At 44.0% G+C, this 18748-nt stretch overlaps 4 protein-coding genes and 1 pseudogene across 4 annotated transcripts in view; 3 read left to right on the forward strand and 2 right to left on the reverse strand.

Annotated features, from left to right (window-relative positions):
* Positions 1-12307, forward strand: part of LOC137294094 (uncharacterized) — a 25645-nt gene extending 13338 nt beyond the window's left edge. Inside the window, exon 12 of the mRNA XM_067825044.1 lies at positions 12242-12307. The gene's annotated coding sequence lies outside the window, so the exon portion shown is untranslated. The remainder of the gene's footprint in view (positions 1-12241) is intronic.
* On the reverse strand, positions 583-1869 carry LOC137295326 (uncharacterized). The gene is made up of 2 exons (XM_067826642.1): positions 1315-1869; positions 583-1242 (listed from the first exon to the last, which is right to left on the reverse strand). Exons 1-2 carry the CDS (start codon positions 1867-1869, stop codon positions 583-585), a joined length of 1215 nt encoding a protein of 404 aa, XP_067682743.1.
* Positions 3819-5186, forward strand: LOC137294097 (uncharacterized). Its single transcript, XM_067825047.1, has 3 exons — positions 3819-4192; positions 4618-4784; positions 4942-5186. Exons 1-3 carry the CDS (start codon positions 3966-3968, stop codon positions 5184-5186), a joined length of 639 nt encoding a protein of 212 aa, XP_067681148.1. The 5' UTR covers positions 3819-3965.
* LOC137295327 (uncharacterized) lies at positions 5705-6740 on the reverse strand (annotated as a pseudogene).
* On the forward strand, positions 7199-18291 carry LOC137295328 (uncharacterized). The gene is made up of 8 exons (XM_067826643.1): positions 7199-7270; positions 7707-7760; positions 9531-9761; positions 10128-10181; positions 10288-10524; positions 10951-11070; positions 12242-12251; positions 18230-18291. The coding sequence occupies exons 1-8, from the start codon at positions 7199-7201 to the stop codon at positions 18289-18291; spliced, it is 840 nt and encodes a 279-aa protein (XP_067682744.1).
* Positions 18292-18748: the final 457 nt, after the last annotated feature.

Here is an 18748-nt window from a genome sequence, read left to right on the forward strand (position 1 = left end):
ATCAATTTCTCACATAACACAGTTTACACAAAGTAGAGACACGAGGTCAACATACGGGCGGTAGGTCACCCAGGTCAGGAGATGACCTGTACCCGTCATTCCCTTACCCAGCGAGGCAGTTAATAAAACCCTCAGGAGGGGAGGCTGGGTGGGGAACTCCCGATTGTTGGCTTTCTATAAAAAAATGACATTTAATGAATATATATTTTTTACATACTTATCAGGTAAGAGAGCCAACATTGCTCAGAATGGCACAGAGGTGGAGGGCTTAGAGCGTGGACGCTAGACCTCGCCCGTGTGTCTCTACTTAAAGAAGGGCCAAGAAATCCTGAGGGGTGCGACCTTGTGGAAGCATCCATCCGCGCACTAGAGGGCGGGTAGGACACGAACTGCTGCCCGGACACCTCTGCTAAGGAAGGGGGAGTGGACGGCAACCCCGGAATGGAAACCCAAAACAATAAAAGACAGCACAACACCGAAGGAGTGGAGAGAAACAACGGAATTGTTTCTTAGCACAAACAAAGGTGGGGAGCTGAGGTCCCCAGCTTGGGACCTATCGAGAGGTGGAGGAATGCAGGCCTCCTAAGGAGGAGGAACACTGTGCCGACTCAAAGGGTGAGGATCCCCCGTTCTCTGCTGAGTGAAGACCTTGGGCCCTAGTCTGGAAATGCTCGCCAGATCCTCGTTGGAGAGGGCTCTTAAATAGTGGTTAGCGAACAGTCTCCCAGAAGCAGCCCGCCATGATTTCCGCAGGTTCAGCTGCCAGTCCGTTGAAGGGGGCGCGTCCGGCCGGGAGAGAATGTCTGCCACCACGTTCTTGGCTCCTGGGATGTGAACCGCACGGATGCTCATGTGGAGCCTGTTTACCAATTCGAAGAGGCAGAATGTCAGGTCTAGCACAGGAGTGGCTCTGGTCGAGCCTTGTCGGTTGATCATCCAGGCTGTGACCGAGCTGTCCATGTGTACCAGAAAGATTTGGTGCCTGAGGGGAATGGACCAGCGGAGGATGGCAAGCCTGATGGCAAGCCTGATGGCAAGCCTGATGGCAAGCCTGATGGCAAACCGGATGGCGTCCAACTCCAGCACATTGATGTGTCGGTCCTTCTGGTCTGTCGACCAGGTACCTGCCGTCTGGTCTGACCCCAAGTGAGTGCACCATCCTTGGGTGGAGGCGTCCACGAAAAAGTGACTGGTATTGGGAGGTATCCTTAGAGGAACTCCTCCGAGGACGTTGTCGTCCACCTGCTACCACGCGAGGAAGTGTCTGAGGTGAGGTGGGAGAGTTATAGGGTGAAGACAGTGGGTGTCCCTGACGTGCTCGTTGAGGAACACCTGAAGGGGTCGGAGCATCAGCCTCTCCCTGACGGTCAGGTCCTGGTCCTGACGGTCAGACCCAGTATCCGCTGCCACTGCCTGAGGGACAGGGGTTGTGATAGTGCACGAGTGATTTGGGGTGCTAGCCTTGTCATCCGCTCCTTCGGTACAAAAGCCTTGAATGCTTCTGTATCCAGTATGGCACCTAGGTATTGGAGAGAGGTGGATGGTACCATCCGAGTTCTCCAGGTTCACTAACCACCCTAGGCGTCGAAGGACGTGGATGATGAGGTCCCGTTGCGCCTCAAGAAAGGAGGGCAAAGGGTTGTGAGCGAACCCATCATGCAGGTACATGAGGAATTGTATCTGGAGTTCGTGGAGGAACTGGATGATGGGTTGGGTCACGCGAGTGAATAGCCATGGGGCGGAGGAAATCCCGAATGGGAGGACATTCCATTGACAGTGCCTGCCCCCCAGGATGAAACGGAGGTACTTGTGATCCACCAAGTGGAAGGACTGGTGGGCACCAAGAATCAATTCTTGTTGGGGGTCCATTTCCGAGGAATGCCCTTGCTGGGGGTTTGGAACCCCTGGTTAGCCTGGCTGGACTGGTTGGACTGGTTCGTGGGTCCTCGGCCACTGAACTGAACTGAACTGAACTGAAAGTCCACCTTCCCCGTCCACTTCCTAGGAGTGGACTGGTCCGCTGGAGGACCTCCCTGACTTCCTCATCTTTCGTTTGGTTAGATCCTGTTGCTGGATCTCATGGCGCATGTGGAGGGGTTCTGGGATTTCCCAGGCGAACAAAGTATCTGCAGACACTGAGGCGTCATGGAGGGAGTCCTTAATCTCCGGAGGGAGATTAGTACACGCCAGGAAGCCTTCCCATATGAGGTTGATAATGGCGTCCGAAATCCTAGCAGCTCCTTGCCCTGCTCCATCCCCGCCTCCTTGGCGAAAGTGTCCATAGCTTGGCAGGCGTGAGCAAAATAGTTGCTCAGCCCCACGATGGATCTAGCCTCCTTGTCCAAATGGATGAGGTGATTGTCTGACACCTTGTGGGGCACGCCTGCAGATGACACTCGAGAGATGTCTGCGTCCAAGGAGGGAGGATCTAGCAGAATGGGCGAGTTCGCCACCGGAACCCTAATCCTCAGTTTATCCGAGAGGAGGAGCTAGGGTTAGGTTCTGGAAGGATAGTGTCGCTGTCATTGCCCACCTCTTCTGGAAGAAATGGGATAAGAGGAGGGTCTCTTGTGTCAGCAGAGCCTGACGGCTTGGAAGGAACAAAGGCGTTGGTCGAGGATGGATTCCACTAGCCCTTTAACCGAAAGGAGAAGTCTCTCCCTGTCACGGTACTTCTTTGCTTTTTTATCCTCTTCTTCTCCTTCCTCACCTCCGGTGATACAGCCATGTCTTCCCTAAGGACAGGCCAAAGAGGAGAATAGAAATGGGAGCGAGAAACGTTCCCCTCTGGCATATTCCTAATGAGGTCAGACCCAAGTTCAGACTGAAGGTCGAACTCCTCTGCCTTCTTGTGAATAACTAACTCCTCAGAGGCGGAGGGAGGAGGACGGAGGAGGGGAGGGAGGCACCGATCGTCTAAACGCCTCCAAAGAAATGGGCAAACCTGTGGAGGCGCTGCCTTCTTCCAGTGAGACTCTGTTTCACTCTTCTTAAGTACTCCGAGGTACTAACAGAAGTCCCGCTCAGATAGAACCTCACACTCTGCGCAAGTGTTATCCGGGGCACAGGGGCTCTTGCAAAACCTACACAAGGTGTGAGGGTCCCACTTAGCCGACTTCCGAGTGCCGCACTGAGTGCAGAAGGAAGCGAATACCATGGTGGAACGAATGAAAGGGTTCGCTACTAAGGGGTGACGTCGGTTTATGCTCCGGTGAGGAGAGGCCCATCACAGGCGAAGGGTCCGATCAGACGTAAGGTTAGCCTATCCTCCTCTACTCCGCACTGGGGGCAGGGGGAACGACAGAAGAACCGCCTAACGAAGGGTCCACCTAGGCGGAGGATCCGTCTGTCCTCTGCTACTCCGGACAGAGGTGGAGGGGTGCGATAATAAAGGGAACTAACGAAGGGTCCACCCAGGCTAAGGGGTCGCCTGTCCTCTGCCTCTCCGTCAAGGAGGAAGGTCTGCCCATCCGCCTATCCGCTAGCGAGGAACACAGAAGTCTGACAAGGGCTCGAGTGCACGAGCCACACAAGTACAAGCCGAGACACAAGAGAGGTTGAGCAGCGCGACGTGTACATGTACGGCTACGGGTGATTAGGGGATTCCCCTAAATACGTGTGTATTACGTCATCACTATTTGCTAACCTGTCGTCCTACAAGTTTCCGCTGTCGCCTACTTCGAAGGATACACGTAAGTGAAAACTTGTGAGCATTTTTTAAAAAACAGCTGAACAGACTGTTGAATCCTAAAGATAGTATATTAATATAAGTATCAAGGTATCATCCAGTATTAAAATTGTGACAAGTTTCTGTGAAATATAGCGAGTTATTTGCAGTATTTTAGACTCGATATTTAGCCTATCATTCCTGAAGGTCATCGTTAGAATCGTTGATATCAATAGTTTGTCAATATTATTTATATATGTTGCAGACATGTGCATTATGAGTAATTACGAATTTCAGTATGGCACAACGCAAAACCCAAGTCAGGTTCTCTGAAAAAGACGATGTGACACTGCTCAGGGAAGTGTTGGCTTCCAACCCGTTCAAAGACAAGGGCAAATGGCAAGCAGTAGCAGACAATTTGACAACTACACGGTCAAACTTTAGTGTCGATACAAGGCGAGTTCGTGAGAGGACGCATTTGATGTTGGACCAGTTGAAACAGAAAACTGCGGAAGATTTAAGAAGGTAATAAATTATGTAACAGTTAATTTTACGCATGTGTAGATAGCCTATAGCATAGGCTATCCAATTTGAATATTAAAAAGCGTAGATCGGTTATAATTAGCCGCTAAGATAACAAACAGCCCAAATCTATTTACTTATATTAATATTTATCCAAAAAGCTACGAATCTACGCAATACAGTTTGAAAATGCAAAACAGGTTGTTGTAAACAGATTAGGTCTTGTCAGAAATGTGCATAATGTGCGTAGGGTTTTCACCTAGACGAAATAAAAAATATATATGTATATGTTAAAAAATTAACATTGTGTTTGACATTACTGTTTAATTCAAGTTGAATTAAATTGGAAATCTTAGAGTAATCATTTTGTGATATTTAGGTTTAGTAGATCTTTACAATACTACTCCTCTGATATTGTTGTTTTCCAGTTCTGGCAACACAGAGGAATTTGATGAAAAGATAGCTCTCTTGGAAGAAATAACAGAACTCAGGGAGGAAGAGGATAGGAATCGTGAGGAGGAAAAGTCAAAGAAAATTGCGATTGAGAATAAAGGGAAAGAAATCAGAAAGAGAGCTATGGAGGGTATGAGTAAAGGTTTGTGATTCTTTCCTATATATTGAAAACACAATGTGAAACATCTTGATGTAAAACTTACGCAAAGTAGCAATGGTATATGAATGTTTTTGGGGGGTTGTTGTTGTTGTTGTCTTAAATAGGGTCTTAAATATGAATATTTGTTACCTGAATTCAGATCACTCGGAGGAGACAACCCTTAATAAGAGGAGAAGCAGCACCAGCGTGCTAGACTACCTGAAATGTAAGTCGGAGCAGGAGGTAGAGCTGAGAAGAGAAGAACTGAACATTAGAAAGGAAGAATTGAAACTTGAGAGGGAAAGATTTGAACAGGAGAGAGAAGAGAGGAGACAAAGAATGGAGATGGAAAGCAAAGAAAAGACAGCTTTGTTTGAACTCTTACAAAAATTTATTAACAAATAATTTATATGAAGGAAATGTGCCAAAACAAATTCAGAAGAATCAAGGTGTAACTTCAAATGTACCTCTAACAGATTTGCATTGAATAAATATATGAGACAATGGAATATGCAGTTATGTTTAGAATCAATAAATCACTAACAGGAGCATAGCTACGGTATTCGCTTAGGAAATTGCTTACAAATAGATGACTGTAATTGTAGCAATGAAATATCTTTGTCTTTAAAAAATTCATTAAATTCTCATTCAATTAATACTATTATTTCGCCCACGCATACAGAATGGCTTAGCTGTGCCCCTGTAACGCTGCATGAAAGGGGTGTGGTAGGGTAGTCTAATGGTTAAAGCATTCGCTTGTCATGCTGAAGAACTGGGTTCAATTTCCCCAGATGGGTACAATGTATAAATCCCATTTCTGGTGTTTCCCGCCGTGATATTGCTGGAATATTGCTGAAAGCGGCATAAAACTCTGCTAACACATTCTACATGAAAGCACAGGTCTGGAACAGTTATGATCTAGTTTAGTTGTGTATGTACTCTTGAATTGATGGTGGATCGAGCTGAAAGAAAGAGCTAGTTTCACTTCCATACAGGCACGTGTGGCAGTTTGAGAGGATAGCAGCAACTTTGTAGTATTTACCAACTGGCTGCAAATACAGTTTTTGGTTCTTTTTGAAATCTAGAAATGCAAATAGTGTGAGCAGCTTGCCAAAAGTCCACTCAACACAGCTTCTGACGGCTGACATCTTCTTGTTGAATAGAGCTTGATTAGCTGTCATCACTCCTCCTCTGTATGGTGCAATTATGTAAGGTGAAACTGGATATGCTGGGTCTCCATATACACAAAATACATTGTTTCGAAATGTCATATTCTCTGACATCTTTTTCAACATCGCTTTCTCGTAACATACCAGCATCATGGCGGCGGTCTTCAATGGGGCCATACAAATGGGCTATCATTCCATTCGGTGTTACTATACTCTGGTACTTCAAACCATGTACTCGTTTATGTCCATTGAAAACGAGTTTTTGGTTTTGTTGAGGCCGGCATATCGGTCGCACAGTACCATCAATAAACCCCCAGCAGTTAGTGAGAGGTGAACCTTGGTAATGAATGGAACGAGACATATCCTCCAGATGATCATGTGATAGCCAGGGTTTGTCTAGATTGTCCAGTAAATGATTGTGCATATCATAAATGTAATTTAAAACAGTATTAAAAATGTGAGACAATTCTGAAGTCGATCGACCAAAAAAGTGCTTTAAGTCTTCAAGCCGATTTGGATAGGAGAGTCTTCTAAGGAGAATGCACAGACCATCAATGCCTGGACAAGTTGTACGATTCGAGCAGTGGAATTCGTCAGGCAGCAGTAGGGTTGCTTTGAGTGTGAATAAATCTTCTCTAGTAAATCTGAACCACTTACGGCACTGATCGTTAGTAAGTTCATGTAAATTAATGTATCTTTCGGGCAAAATATCATCTTCTTTCAAAGCAGAAAGCAACAAAAGATCATCGTTATCTTCCACAGCAGCCAAAAGATTTATATTTGCCGCCATTACTAACTTTATTCACACGAATGTAAGCATGTTACAGACTTGTCCAAGTCGGAAAATTTGACCAATCAAAGGCCGTTTTACATACACATGTAATGTACCAGCACACGTACCCGTACACGTAAGATTTACTCATGTTCACACAAGTTTTGTAGCGTGTACGCGTACGTGTACGTGTAAGTTACACGTAGCCGTACATGTACACGTCGCGCTGCTCAACCTCTCTACAATCAGGACGCCCGTGTAGCACGTGCAAGAGGGACGCCGGCTGACGAGTGAAATCGTCAGCAGACCCACCAACAACAAGCAAGAATTAAAGAGAAAACTTCCTAGTCGCAGGTAACTAAAAGCACCCGAAACCGACTAGAAGGGAGATAGTAGAGTGAGAGAAAGAAACAACGTAAACTACAAGATAGAGCTGCCAAGCAACACGCCCTGACTAGATCGTTTCTAGTAAGGGAATGACGGGTACAGGTCATCTCGTGACCTGGGTGACCTACCGGCCGTATGTTGACCTTGCGTCTCTACTTTGTGTAGACTGTGTTATGAGAGAAATTGATTAAGTGCCACTTAAGTGGGCAATGTTGGCTTTCTTACCTGATAAGCATGTAAAAAAAAATTTTACTGGTAAATGTGCGTCTAAAACCAGCAGACTTCCGAAATCCGTCACAACTTCCGACATTCCAAGTTTTTGACAAACGTTTTATAGAAATCAGAAACAATTATTTAAAAATGAAAAAACCCCACCATACTCACCCATTTCTTAAAGGACACAAGGAATATATTTTATGTGGCCTAAATAACCTTGACTTTAACAATTTCATAGGATGGAATTTTACAGCTATCTGTAGTGCCCATGATTAATATTGTTGTCTTCCAAAGAAGATCATTTGAACCCCACCAACTTGTGACTGGCCTATACTTCTCCTTATACGACTTCAATACTGTCTGAACTCTTCTGCCCGACAGGTTACCACTGAGGTCAACTACCTTCTGACTCTGAGGATACAGCGCGGACAGGAGGTGAGTACTCGTCAGATCTTTACTTTCACTGAAACATGTATGCATGTATACGGAGTCAAAAAAGAAACTTTACAAAATGTAATTTTTAATGAATACTTTTTCTCTGATGATATATCTATGTATCCGAAATGGGATCCCTTTCTTTCGATTCTAGAAAAACGTTAGCAAAACCAATTCAAACCCAACCATTCGTCGTACAAATGAGGTTAGTGCCAAATAAGGTTTTCCACGTGCAGTCGATCACGTGATCTTTTAATCGAAGTTTTCTTCATTTGCACGTGTTTGCATTGGCCTCAAGAATTGAAAAAACAGTTTTAAACCACTGTTATAACGGTACTTTAAATGCCACGTTTGTCAAATGAGTGCCGTTAGCATGTTGCAAGCCGTTAGCATGTTGCAAGCGGGAAGATCAGTTATTGACGTCGCAGTAGCGATGGGATGCAGCCGTCGTACCGTGTATGACTTGCGAGGTCGTCTACAACAAACTGGCACCACTTCTGATCGAACAAGGTCGGGTCATCCATGTGTGACGTCACAAGCAGAAGACCGTCAAATCTTCCTATGTCACCTACGTGACAGATTTCTGCCGGCTACACGAACCAGGACTCAGATGTTTAGAGGTCGACGGTCCTCACAGACCATTCGAAATCAGTTTCAGGCTGCCAATCTCCATTCTCGTGGGCCAATATTGACGCCGAGATATTGATTTAGCGATGAATCCAGGTTTACCCTCAGATTCGTGGACGGTCTCGAGACGACGTCGTGAACGGTATGCCCAATGTTGTGTACAGGAAGTCGACAGATTCGGGGGCGGAAGTTGCATGGTGTGAGGTGCTTTCTGAGGGAACAACCGTTCCCGCCTTCTGGTTATCCGTGGAATCCTTACAGCTGCTGCTTAGCGCGACCATGTGCTCACCCCTGAACTCGTTCCTTTCATGGTGGCTTATGGCCCAGGTCTACAGTTCCAGCATGATAATGCTTGGGAGCATACCGCGATGTTGACACGCCATTTCCTGAAAAATGCCGGAATCAATAGACTAGCCATCGAGGTCCACGGACCTTAATCCAGTAGAGAACGGGATGCAGTTGGGAGAAAGCTTCGTGGTCTTAGGAACCAACAGGAACAGAATTTGCAGGAACTTGGTTCTGCCTTGCAAGAGCAATGGTGCAGAATCCCCAACCACGTGTTCACAAGCATCAGGCAGTCGATGAGGAGACGGTGTTTGGCAGTGGTGAATGCGCAGGGCGGTTGTACACAATATTGAACTGAGAAATTTCGAACTTTTATTCTTGTGACTTGACATTCTGTATACCCATGTTTTGGAACGGTGGTGTAGCCTAATGGAACTGATTGTCAGTGTATCTAGTACATCACACAGATCTCAGCAATGAAATAATAGCAATTTAACCATCTTACCATCTCTTGTTCTGAGGAAAGAATGTGAAGTTTCTTTTTTGATTCAATATACTAGCTATTATAACCTTCCATGTTCTTCACACTCGATTACACACACGATATGAATCTAGCACTCAGTTCCTAGCAGTTGCGATCCTAAACCATAAGAAACTAAAATGCAAGACGTCATCCCAGGAAATTACACTGTTGATCCATTCTCATCAGCCATTGTTTTAACCAATCCTCATTTCAGATGGTGTTGATATGAAAAATGTGACTGGTGCTGTTGCGAATTCTAGGCTGAATCCACCACACCTGAACCATATGTGAATTTCCTTATTTGAAATCACCGCTGCATGATCGGGATGTTTCAGACCCAGACTTGCGCTGTCAACGTCTTGTTCCGTGTCTTGACCAACGACAAAGAACTTATCCAGCTTATATGTACTTCACGCACCAAGCGCGACGTCCCTATTGGTGCTCCGAAATCAGTCGATGTCACCAGTACTGACGTCCAAAATATGGCCTCCTTTGCTGTGACTTCACTGAATGGCTTACAGGGGACTCAAAACAGTTTGGACCAAGTCCTCTCAGCCAAGACCCAGGTATGTCGTCCACCTGTTCGATATACTTTGTTATGGCTTGGGAATTTGCCGTATTTCAAGGTGTAATTGTTAACTTGAGGTCTCTCTTAGTTTGATCTGAGTAATGTTTTATTCTGTTAAACATAATTTGAGAAACTTCACACCAAACATCAACGTTTACTTGTGCCAGAATCCGAATCCAACCAGCGCTATATCTGAGCCACAAATTGTGATAGGGATCCAGGTCTTTACACATGCTATTTCTAAAATCAGTAGTACTGCAGGCTCGAGGCCTCGGACTCTTCAATACACTCAATGAACAATACGGACAATCCCAACTGAGGATCCATGTTAACCCTTGTACCTGGAGTTCTTCAAACGTTTCAGGTTGTTTCGGGAATGAACTACATGTTGACCTTACGTCTGAGAGAAGGGTACAAGGTGAGTCACCTTTATTAACACTTCTTCTAATTGATGTGATATGTATGAAGCTGCACTCACTCTCACACTCATATACTCACTGACTAATTGTGCTGTACGCCCTCAGTCCCAGCTGTGTGAAGTGACGGTGTGGTACCAGTCCTGGACCAACACGAAGCAAGTGACAGACCACCACTGCTTCCCCGTAAGCAAACGAAGTGCCCCTGTTCTGGGAGGTGTGGAGCCCGTCCATCTCTCCGCGCCAATACAGCAAGCTGTGTCATTCGCAGAGGACGCTTTGAATGGGAAGATGAACAGTATGTTCCGGATGGTGACGGAGAAGGTGGACCACGTCACCCAACAGGTTTGCCCCTTAATGCTGAACATAATCACTGACAAGATCATCACTCTGTTAACTGTTTCCAAACCAGAACTGTCTTCCATTTGGACTTTTTACTGCGCCACTGTTACTACATGTATGGAAACGCAACACGATACAAACGCTTCACAAACATAGTATACATCCATTGAAGCCCCTCGTCCATGTTATTCATTTCAATGAAAAATTGTCCACTACTTGATTTTACAAGTCTTCTCCATTATCACCCATCATGTCTTTCTTGATAAGGTTGTAGTTTAGATAACGTTTTTTCACGTTTGAATACAAGATCTGGTGAAACATCGCCAATGAAATAACGTTTGTAGAAAATGCTACAGTTATGGAGTCTAGACATGATATGCATCGTAGCAGTATTGTTTAGTTGTTGACGATCATGCTGACTGTTTACAGGTTGTTGCTGGCATAAAGTACTCATTTGACCTTCACCTAGTGGCATCCTCTTGCATGAACAACCCCGACGGCAACGGCAAAGGAATTAGTGATTGTCCCGCCAGCAACAGCACGCCACAGGTAATCTTGGATGAGGCCAATGTTCTTCAGAGACAAAGAATCGCAGAAAATATAATAACTTTGCTCATTGTTTTGTTTGTTACTTGTTATTCGTCATGGTGCTGTAGGATTGGATTTTGTTTCTTTGCTGCAGCATATGACGTGCAGGGTGTCGGTCCTGTACCAGACATGGAGTGATCCTAAATTTCAGCTGCTCTCTGACACGTGTGGAAAACTCGTCTAGGTATGCAATTTTCTTCACAACAGTTTCTTTGTTTTCTTTGCATTTTTAAAACATATTCTCTTCAGTAAATCAGGTTACCCTCTACTGTGATTTTGCACTGATTATTTCTAAACCTAGGTTTTGAAGCACACATTTTGAAACCTCTCATCAGGTTAAATTTCGACCATTTCATAGCTTAAGTTTTACAATTGTTATTTAATCTGATGTGAGGTTTTGAAATACCCCATTATTAATGATTCATACCGCTTTTATTTGCAGTATTGATCGTAAAATATCACATTATTGGCCTGCAGTTGTGTCGAACCTGCAACATTTCGCTCTCCAGCTTAGGAAAATTCTTCCTCCGAGGGTTTACAGTTGTTGCCCAAATCTCAGAGTCGTGTTTTATCCTTTACGTGATGCTTTACAAGGTGCCAATTATTCACGTCTTCATAGTCCATTAGTCGAGGTCGTTACAACAATAGTTCAACTGAAGCCTTAAAAGGTGCCGTCATGATTCTAAATTGTCACCGAACACTAACCCCGCTCACCGTTTGCCAAGGCAAAAGTCCTGCCGAGCAGCGGAGGTACTTACTTGTTATACCAAATGGCTACCGGAAGTACTGGGCATGCTTTTCCTGTGCCCTTTACACCAAATGGAACCTTTTTCTGGGGACAACGACGACTGCATATTCCTTTCCTTTGACGTTTAGTTTTGTTTTCGGTCTAAGTATTCGACCTAGGTCGACATTAATTGTCTGAATGTGTGTATTGCTTCGTGTTTTAGGTGATAATCTGTTTTCAGATGAACACTCCTGAAACACAGTTATTCAGGTGAGAAGTTCTGAACACATGTTTGATGAAAATGTTATGTCGTATCATTATCGTACCTTGTATATCATTATCACAACATTCAGAGCACTTTCTGAACGCATGCGTTTGTGCATATCGCGTGTTGTTCTGTTTCAGATTGCCTCTTGTCAGTCCACGGCTAAACATGTCAACGTACATCCTCGTCACAAGAATTACTGTATTCTTGTCAAAATACAGTGTTGTTATTTTATATTGTTTATGTTTTTGTTTAGAAATAAACATTTTGCATTAAATACAGCTTGATTGTGGCTGTGTTCAAGAACAGATACGTAAGATAGTTTGGTAAATGCTTCAGGTCTTTCAAAGTAATCCTTCCCCAACGACTTAAACTGAAAACAGCTATTTTGGAAACCATGGACGCGTCTCTGATCGTTACTGATAATCAATAATAAAAGTAGTACCGCATAGAACTAATCAACAGAAATATTCCCACTAATATCGGAAATTTATTGAAAAGGCAGATACATGTAGATGATCCCTGACATCTTTCAGATTAGGACATGCCTTAAAGGTCACATGCAACGTAAAACACAACTTTGCAAATTCTGGCACCTTTCGGTATGCACTTACCGAAACAAATCATAAAAAAATGCCAATTCAACCTATAAAGTTGAAAAAACAAGATGAAAAAAATCCCGCGAAATCGAAGTTCAAACGTTTCACTAAATTTCCCCAGCGCTGGGGGGAAAACTGGTCTCAACAGCTGTGCGCAGTGAATAGGTTCGCTTGAAACGGTATGCATTCCCAGAGTCTGAGATCGTGAGCAGTAGTCTAATCTTGTTTGTGTACACAAACAAGTAAATATTCTACTCGTTACGTAAACAAACTTGTTGATTGTTGTAAGCAGTCTCTGTCCCAGAGAAAGCTCAGTGTCTGGTTTATTCACACCTATATGTCTGCCTACCTGTCTGCTAAAGACAACATGCAGTACACAGCTTCAATCATTGATCACGTGCAATTTGAACTTAACGCTATCATACTATACGACCTAAAGAAAATAAATTGATTTTGTACTAGGACGAATGACAGATTCCAGCCACGCAGTACTTTACCATCTCTACTGAGATGATTTTTGATTGGATCGAACGCAAATTCAGAGAACATATATTTTCAAAACCTAACATCTCTATATACATTCTCCATGGATAAAGACTTCTTTTAGTGTATATGATTTTGTTTGACAACAGTGTATGAATCCATGCTGAAACGACGCATCAACTACTCAAAAAAGAAGTTGTTATCCATAAAGAATCTTTCTTGTGACTCGCCATACATCTAAAATGCCCATCAAACAGATCATCTTTCTGTACACACAATGAACCCTCAGCATATCAGTAAATAAACCTGCCAATCGGAAGCCGTCGTTACACTTGAGTGCACATCCACCCGCTATGATTGGGTTCGGTCTCCCGAGGGCTTCGTTTCGGGGGAAGTAAGCCCAAGTACAAAATATTGCACTTTTGAATCGCGATTGTACGCTTATAATTTTGTTTATTTGGGTTTTTTTGGTTGCATGTGACCTTTAAGAATAGGTTATATAATGTACAAGATGAATCTCGCCAATTACTTCAGTTCTTCAATCACTACACTGGCTTCCTACAGAAGCCAGACTGAAATTCAAAGTTCTGTGCCTGACGTACAAGTGCTACCATGGATTGACTCCATCATACCTATCCTGTCTACTCAATCACCGCCAGTCCCAACGTTCACTGCGCTCAGATAATCTTCACCATTTGTCTATTCCTCTGTTCTGTCAAGGTTCAAGGTCTTCCTTTCGGTCATTTTCTATGAGCACATGTACATGACAAGTGATCGTACTGCATGGTCTGTTGGAATGTTCTCGAAATGTTTGCGACTTAGGTCAAGGTTATGTACTGAAAATAGCTGTATCAAACCAAGCAGTGTGACCTCAGTGGGTTAAAACTTAGTACGTAATACCTTCATAGGCAGCATTAAAAACAAACTCCACTTGTGTTCGCTTGCAGCACAAGTATTTAGTCAGGTGTAGAGGGTATGGGTTTCAAAAACAAAATATTGGTATCACTTGTAAATCCGTGGTTGTATGTAACTGTTTTAAGGGTCTTGCAGAAATGGCGGGATCCCTGTTTTTGCAAGTACTTGTAATGACTTTAATATATGATATTTAGTCTTACATTGCTTTTATCTTTTGGCCCTCGTGGTGAGCAGCCCCAACATGGTGGCTACTGGGTCATGCTGACAGCTATTCCCCTGTTGTCTGGAACATTCAGGTTAAGAACTGGTTTTCAGCAACCTACGTAAGAGGCGACTAACTGGACTAGAGTTCAGGCTCACTTAACTGGCTGCGACATGTCACTCTATACCAGTTGCAGTTGATCACTTGATTGTCTGGTCCAGACTCAATAGTCTCGACTGTGCTACATGGTAGGAGGTTTGCCTTTGCTGTTTGGAAAGAAGACACCAATTCTCCATCAGTCTGAAAGCTGGAGGGTATGACATTTGTGTAATATTCTTGTAGTTTCACAATATTTCCGGCATTAGGTTACCTTATACACCTTGTATTACAAAGAGACCATCAGTGGATTAATTTTATTGTCATTTGTTTTCATTGTTTTAATAGCTTATGCTCGTCAATCACATTTAAGTAATCCTTAGTAAGGAAGTTCTGCAGGCGTGAACTGGAGCCAGTCTCTGATCAGGTTCAGTCTCAGGCCAGCATCACCCAAGCACCCAAAGCTGGCCTTCCACAGACTTCCTCGGATGGATCCATGGACTATCAGTGGAATGTCATATTTCTGTCAAAGGTTTATGTCATGCCCTGTCGGCTCGGCTCCCAAAGCATCATCTGCCTGAACAAACAAAATCACATTGCGTTAACACACAGTGTCTCAGATACCGATCGAGCGTGTGCGTGTTTAAAAACACCGTGTGAAGTGCATTTCCTTCAGTTATAATATACCCTCAAAAATTCCCAGTGGGGATATTGGTATAGAATAGATCCCTGTTAACAGTTATGACTGCCGAATGCGGCTGTTGTGATCGGGTTAGATGGCCGTGGCTTCATCGTGACGTGTGAGTGTTGACACTGTACCCCGACTGACAGAAGCGTTATTAAAAATACAGTTCACTTGTTTGTCTGGTCTGGACTTCATTGAGTACCATAAATGGAACATGAAATGTGCACATGTGAATTATGCTAACAGATCTTGAAGGAGTTGCTTTGGCACTACTCATTATATCTAAATGGAATGATTCATACAAATTTACCAACAGATTTACTGGCTAACGACCAGTTATCGCTGGGTACCAGTTCTCGCCAACATCTGGCTTTTGTGATGTGGTGAAATTCTACGGAAGTATAAGTCTGCTCAAGCGCTACAGCCAAGTGTTGGCGGACAACTGGTACCCGGCGATAACTGGTCGCTGGCCAGTAAGGAGAGTAGATCTAACCCTTATATATGAGATGATAAAGCGTACAATATATTGTATTGAGCGCCATGTTTAACAATGGAAGCACGTTGTAAGACAGTTCCAAATACTGAGTTCGTAGGCCTAGATTGCCCTACCAAGCTTATAGGTAGAATCTAAATCAAAGACATTGCAGTGATCCGTGACAAGCTAGTGATGCCAGTCAGAAATGCAAATATACATATACCAACAAAAAATCCAACTCAGTCAGGCACCGTCCTTAGATTTGTAAACGATATAGATTTAAACAAGCACCGTCACTAAGATGACAAAATCCGCCGCCGCAAATTATCAACTCAAACCTCGTGCTGAAACATTTAAAGTGTCGCAGTGACCTTGCAAATGACGTGAAGGTCACCTAAATCAACTAGGCACTATGTCATCCCAAGATGGCAAATATATAAAAAAAAACAGCTGCCGTTTCTTGAGATATCTCGTATAAAACGTTAAAGTGCCCCTTGTGACCTTGAAATGAAGATCAAGCTCACGTAACCTGACCAGCACCTTTCTCATACTGTGATGAACCTAAGTACCAAATATGAAAACAATGTAGGCAACTGTTCTTAACTTATTATATTTTGTACGCACGTACGGACGGACGGACGGACGAACGGCCTAATACTATATCCCCCGACTCGCGCTAAACGTGCGGCGGGGTATAACAAACTGCACAACCTACTGTGTGTTTCCCGGGTGGCATCAATATGGTCTGCTTGGGGTGTGAAATATGACGAGGCCCTGATAATATGATCTTAATGTTTCATGTAGTCACTGTTAGTCTCTTTGTAACTGTTATTCTAACAGACCTAGTAGCAATATTTCCTGGATCGCAGTCATACGGAGCAGGGAAATTGTGTCGTTACCCATTCAAAGCAAACAATAAACCAACGAACAGTCCTTAAGTGAGCGAGTCTGGGATTAATCGCACTTTTTAATGAAATACGTGTTTACTGAAGTGTAGTTTATCTTAGTGAAGGCTACGTATATGTGCGCTATAACGGGGACATGGGCGTTGAATCTGTTATATCTCGACGTGCCAACTAGGAAAGATGAAATCCCTAATTACGTGGATATTTCATCGGTGGATAGAGATAGGACCAGCAGACGTCAACTGTTTCCAAAAAACAATTAGTCTAATATTAAAAAGCGATATAACGAGAACGTGGGTGTTGATTCGTTATATCACGACGTGCCAGCTTGTAAGAATGATGAAATCCTTATTATTAACCACGTGGAAATTGGTAAAGGGGTTTCATAACAAACTGTTATGACACACATTATTTCACTTGGACATAAACTTGATATGAAGGGGGAAGCTCGTTTCATATCCCGTGAATATGGTGGATATTTCATCGGTGGATAGAGATAGGACCCGCAGACGTCAACTTTTTCCAAAAACTAACAAGTCTACTATCATTTAAAGTCTACCCAAAGCGTAAATATGTCATGCTCAGAAGTTTGTTTTAGGGAGACCGATTTGCATGGACTCTTCCGTTTGTTTCACCCAAATCTGTCAAACAAACAACGCCTATTCACAAGAGATACACACCCTTTCTCAGCAGAGACTACAACAGAGAAATGGCGTCATGCTATACACACATTTGACCTTTCCTCTAATAAACAAGGAAGAAACAGCTTATTTACAGCTAATTCAAAAGTAAGCACATCACATGTCCATGCAAAGTAGTTCATTTTGTTGGTAACGGAAGATAACAAAGCTAAACGTGTTATAAAAGAAGTGAGTATGGTTACTTGTACGCCGCACTCAGCAATATTCCAGCTATATGGCGGAGGCCTGTAAATTATCGAGTCTGGACAAGACAATCCAGTGATCAACAACATGAGCATCGATCTACGCAATAATTGGGAACCGATGATATGTGTCATCCAACTCAGTGAGTCTGACCACCCGATCCCGTTAGTCCCCTCTTACCACAAGCACAGTCGCCTTTTATGGCAAGCATGGGTTTCTGAAGGCCTGTTCTGCCCCGGATTTCACGGGTCGTTATATAAGAAGTGACACACAGTAGACTCTTGGTTTTCTTCTGCAAGAAGGGACGTTTCAAAAACGTAGTTGTTAAAGCGTTCGCCCGGGTTCGATTCGTCAAATGGACACTAGTATGTGTAATGGCACGTATGTGTAAAGTTGTGAACCACGACATTAGTCATGACAGAGTAGGTTGCCTGTCATCGAAGTTTGTCGTCAGTCTGACAGTACGTCAACAGGCCACGATAGCGTGGATCAAAGTTCCAAACTCGACTGACTTCAAGCCGACGTGATAAAGCGTCAGTAAGGCCACATAAAATAATTTCACCTGTCTCATTACCGCCCCACTTACATAACATTTTTGATTAAATGTTATTTTTTATACTTACCTGGTAGAAAGCCAACATTTCCCACTTGAGTGGCACTTAATCAATTTCTCACATAACACAGTTTACACAAAGTAGAGAGGCGAGGTCAACATACGGGCGGTAGGTCACCCAGGTCACGAAATGACCTGTACCCGTCTTTCCCTTACCCAGCGAGGCAGTTAATAAAACCCTCAGGAGGGGAGGCTGGGTGGGAACTCCCGATTGTTGGCTTTCTATAAAAAATGACATGAAAAAATGTTATATTTTTTACATACTTATCAGGTAAGAAAGCCAACATTGCCCAGAATGGCACAGAGGTGGAGGACTTAGAGCGTAGACGCTAGACCTCGTCCGTGCGTCTCTACTTAAAGAAGGACCAAGAAATCCTGAGGGGTGCGACCTTGTGGAAGCATCCATCCCCACACTAGAGGGCGGGTAGGACACGAACTGCTGCCCGGACACCTCTGCTAAGGAAGGGGGAGTGGACGGCAACCCCGGAATGGAAACCCAAAACAATAAAAGACAGCACAACACCGAAGGAGTGGAGAGAAACAACGGAATTGTTTCTTAGCACAAACAAAGGTGGGGAGCTGAGGTCCCCTGCTTGGGACCTATCGAGAGGTGGAGGAATGTAGGCCTCCTAAGGAGGAGGAACACTCAAAGGGGGAGGATCCCCCGTTCTCTGCTGAGCGAAGACCCGGGGCCCTAGTCTGGAAATGCTCGCCAGATCCTCGTTGGAGAGGGCTCTTAAAAAGTGGTTAGCGAACAGTCTCCCAGAAGCAGCCCGCCATGATTTCCGCC

Source organism: Haliotis asinina, chromosome 8 (genome assembly GCF_037392515.1).
Source record: "Haliotis asinina isolate JCU_RB_2024 chromosome 8, JCU_Hal_asi_v2, whole genome shotgun sequence".
NCBI lineage: Eukaryota > Metazoa > Mollusca > Gastropoda > Lepetellida > Haliotidae > Haliotis > Haliotis asinina.